Genomic DNA, 4,249 nt, shown 5'->3' with positions numbered 1-4,249 from the left:
ATGGACTAACATGTGTCTTCGTATGAGGCACTCTATTGAGTATTCGATTTGCTGTAAGGATTGCCTCCCCCCACAAGTTTTGTGGTAAACCTGAACTTATAAGTAAGACATTCATCATTTCCTTTAAAGTTTGGTTTTTTCTTTCTGCAATTCCATTAGATTGTGGAGAGTAAGGAGCAGTAGTTTGATGGATTATTCCATTTTCCAAACATATTTCTGCAAATGGAGATTCATATTCTCCACCTCTATCACTTCTGATCATTTTGATCTTTCTATCAAACTGATTTTCAACTTCAGTCTTATATTGCCTAAATGCATCTATTGCTTCATCCTTACCATTTAGCAAATAGACATAACAATATTTAGTACAATCGTCAATAAAAGTTATGAAATACTTTTTCCCACCACGTGTTGGTGTTGACTTCATGTCACAAATGTCAGTGTGAATCAGTTCTAAGGGATATGAACTCCTTGCAACAGATTTATAAGGATGCTTAGCATACTTAGATTCAACGCAAACTTGACATTTTGATTTATTGCACTCAAATTTAGGCAAAACATTTAAGGTAATCAGTTTTCGCAAGGTTTTGTTATTAACGTGTCCCAAACGTTCATGCCATAAACATTTAGACTCAAGCAAGTAAGAAGAAGCATAATCTTTATTCATATCAACTGCAATTACATTGAGTTTTAAAAGGCCCTCAGTGAGGTAACCTTTTCCTACATACATCTCATTCTTACTTACTACAACTTTATCAGAAACAAATACACATTTGAATCCATTCTTAGTCAGAACTGGTATAGAAACTAGGTTCTTTCGCAATCCCGGAACATACGAGACCCTGTTCAAAGTCACCACCTTGCCTGATGTCATCTTTAGGAGGATCTTGCCAGTTCCTTCCACCTTTGCAACAACGGAATTTGCCATAAAAGACTTCTCGTCTGTAGGTGCTGGAGTATATGATGAAATAATTCTTTGTTGGCACAAACATGGCATGAGGCACCAGAATCTATCCACCATTCTCTTGGATTTCCAACCAAGTTGCATTCTGAAAGCATTGCACAAAGATCGTCCATCTCTGCTTTAGATTCAGCCAAATTTGCTTGATCCTTCTTCTTGTCCTTCTTGGGACCCCTACATTCAGTAGCCTTATGACCACGTTTGCCACAGTTGAAGCAGCTTTCATTGAATTTCTTCTTAGGAGGATTGCTCTTTGGACGAGATGCTTTCTTTCTTTTATTTGATTTTGTGGGATCTTCTTCAACAATATTTACTCCAGATATTGCTGAATTACCACGCGATCTCTTTTCTGCTGCCTTGTTATCTTCTTCGATTCTCAGCCTTACCATGAGATCTTCAACAGTCATCTCCTTGCGTTTATGTTTCAAGTAGTTTTTGAAGTCCTTCCACAATGGAGGTAACTTCTCAATAATTGCAGCCACTTGAAACGCATCATTCACAACCAATCCTACATTAAAGATTATGTGAGTATTAAGAATAAGCTTAATATTTCCAACATAGGTATTAGATAAATTTATACCTTCAGCAAGGAGATCATAAATTATGACATGCAATTCTTGAACTTGGGTGACGACGGTCTTACTGTCTATCATCTTATAGTCCAGAAACTTTGCCACAATAAACTTCTTCATTCCGGCATCCTCTGTTTTGTACTTCTTTTCTAAAGCATCCCAGAGTTCTTTTGAGGTTTTCATATTACTGTACACATTGTACAAATCATCCTGCAGGCCACTCGGAATATAATTTTTACACAAAAAATCAAAATGTGTCCATGCTTCTGTTACCAAGAATCGTTCTTCAGGCGGAGTTTCATCCGACATAACAGGAACGTTCTCATTAATGAACCTCTGCAGACTCAACGTAGTCAGATAGAAAAACATCTTTTGCTGCCATCTCTTGTAGTCGACTCCAGAAAACTTTGCAGGTTTCTCAGCCGGTGCTAGGGCATCATTTGAACGATTGTGTGCAACCGATGTTGTTGCAGCACTTACTGTTCCAGCATTTACTTGACTTGAATTAGTCATTTTTCTACAATTTAGTATGTGAAATACTACCAGTAAAGACTAAATCCTTATACAGACTGTTTCTGATTTAACGATAAAGTTTTTATGTTCTTTTAATCGTTAACCGAATGAATTTTAAAAATTCAAACAGAGTAGAAAACCATAAAGGTTTTAATCTCCAGAAACCTCAAATACAGAAACTATTAAATTTCTTAAGATTGTTATCTCCTGTATTCAGGTTAGTCAAAAATACAGAAACAGAAAAAGATGAAATTGACAGAATGATTTTTAATTCGAGTCCACAGAAACCACTGTGTTTCCTTAAGAAATTTAATCCCCTCATTGTACCCGAGGTTGCAGATTAATTCCTCCCAAGATAAAACGGATTAACCTGTTAAAGAAGTAGCGGTACCTCAAATTTCAATAACTTCAGCGAACGCAAGAACAGCAACAAGAGCACACAGACTCATTCGATTGACAATTTTATTTATGTAAGAAAATCTATGCAGAGAGGAAAAATTTCAGTGTTTGAAAAAACGAAAAAGACCTCTTATTTATAGCCATTTGCAGCAAGGAACGCGTCTGTTCAGAAAATCTGTTCAGACCCGTTTTTTCCAGAACATTGTGTCCGTTGGGAAAAGTAACGACTTTTCGGAAGGAATACCGTTTGGGAAAAGAAACGACTTTTTGAAAGGATTACCGTTACACGTTAATTTCAAATAAATTCAGTTGCCCCAAATTAATTCTGTTATTTAATTAACATTCTGAATTAATGTTTAAGAGAAAGGAAATGATTTAACAAGATTGATTAAATAAATTTTGTCCAAAAAATATTATCAATCAATCACATCATTTGCCAAATCCGAAGCCGAAGCCGAAGCCGTAGCCGAGGCCGAGCAAGCGAGCGACGACGACGGCGCGAGGGGCACCTTCTTCTTAACTCTTTAAGAACTAAAGGAAGTGTTTCCTAATATAAGGACAACAATTTCTTTTCTTCTACCGATATGGTAAAAATGACCTTTCATTTGCATTTTTTCAATGATGACTTTTCATTTCCCTCCAAAATTGGTTCCCCCACTTTCATTGGTTCTTCCACTTTCCATTTTTTCTTTTTTTATTTCCCATTCACACCTTGCTAAACCCAACAGAGTATTCATACTCTGCAGAGGACCAGATTCCTGCACTTGAGAGGAGATCATCAAAACATCAAGGAGCATAAGCAATTATCATATCTATATATTATATAATAGGAGAAGAGAAAAAGTGACACATGTCAAATCCAAATAAATTCTAACTTTTCACGTCTATCTATTATAACTTCTCAACTGATTACAACTTTTAAGTTCTACATCATGATTTTATGACAATTACAATTATTAATAACTTTTCAAATCCAAATAAATTAATATATAAATAATAAATAAAGTTAATATATAGTTTATGAATATAGTTAATGATTTTAGCCTTTTGTAATAGATGTTCCTTCTCCCTATATTCCTTTTAATTAGTTGATGGTTTGATATTAATTTCATACTTTATTTAAAGAAGGTGGACGGAGAGTTTTTAGCTATTCAACATAATGAGACTTCGACATTCATCTTAAGATTGCAACGACATAAATTTAAAATTAATGAGATTGGACAGACACTTCTAAAAGGAAAACGACTATTTCTTATTTTCTTGAATTGAAAGTAGTTAAGGTAGTTTATATAAATATATATAAATTTTGAATTAAAAGTTGTTAATGTAATTATTTATCCATTTGCATTGACATGTATTATTTAAAAAAATTCACTTTGAGTCAATTCAATTTTACCTATATTTTGGGTAAAACATTATTTAAATGATAAAAATAAATTGTGGCTTATTTAAACATGCTTTTTTAAATAAATTTTCATCTTCAACCTTTCTAAACAAAATTATCATAAAAGTTGTCTCCAAAGACATAACGTCGGTCAAAATAGAAAGAAGTCTTATTGACTCTAATAACATGATTTAGTCCCATTCAAAACATATTTTTTTATACGTCCTATAGTTGAAATAATGTCACGACATGTCACGACCTGAGCCTACACCTTGGACATGGCCGACACTCGAGAACCATTACTGGTCCCCAAGCGAACCCTCATCATGGTTGACTTCAAGCGGAAGACTAACTCAAGCATACAAAGCTTAAAAACTGAATAAATATTCAAGAAACTTAAATAGAAAGCTTTAACTCAAA

General features: G+C 34.2%; 1 protein-coding gene across 1 annotated transcript; it reads right to left on the bottom strand.

Moving 5' to 3' along the window:
* Positions 1–785: 785 nt before the first annotated feature.
* On the bottom strand, positions 786–2,046 carry LOC125809061 (uncharacterized). The gene is made up of 4 exons (XM_049488732.1): positions 1,542–2,046; positions 1,276–1,469; positions 1,005–1,149; positions 786–904 (listed from the first exon to the last, which is right to left on the bottom strand). The coding sequence occupies exons 1-4, from the start codon at positions 2,044–2,046 to the stop codon at positions 786–788; spliced, it is 963 nt and encodes a 320-aa protein (XP_049344689.1).
* Between the last annotated feature and the right edge of the window lie 2,203 nt (positions 2,047–4,249).

Source organism: Solanum verrucosum, unplaced genomic scaffold (genome assembly GCF_900185275.1).
Source record: "Solanum verrucosum unplaced genomic scaffold, falcon-dt-bn FXZP01000296.1, whole genome shotgun sequence".
In the NCBI taxonomy this organism is placed as follows: domain Eukaryota; kingdom Viridiplantae; phylum Streptophyta; class Magnoliopsida; order Solanales; family Solanaceae; genus Solanum; species Solanum verrucosum.
Note: the sequence above shows the minus strand (reverse complement) of the source record. Positions and strands in the feature narration are given on the sequence as shown.

Bases quoted from the DNA above. Each gene is read 5' to 3' on its own strand.
- LOC125809061 (XM_049488732.1), bottom strand. From the start codon at position 2,046: ATGACTAATTCAAGTCAAGTAAATGCTGGAACAGTAAGTGCTGCAACA. The intron at 1,150-1,275 runs GTAAATATTGTT...CGTGGTCATAAG, and splicing joins GTAATTCAGCAATATCTGGA to GCTACTGAATGTAGGGGTCC. The intron at 905-1,004 runs GTGCCTCATGCC...GTTGTTGCAAAG, and splicing joins AGAATGGTGGATAGATTCTG to GTGGAAGGAACTGGCAAGAT.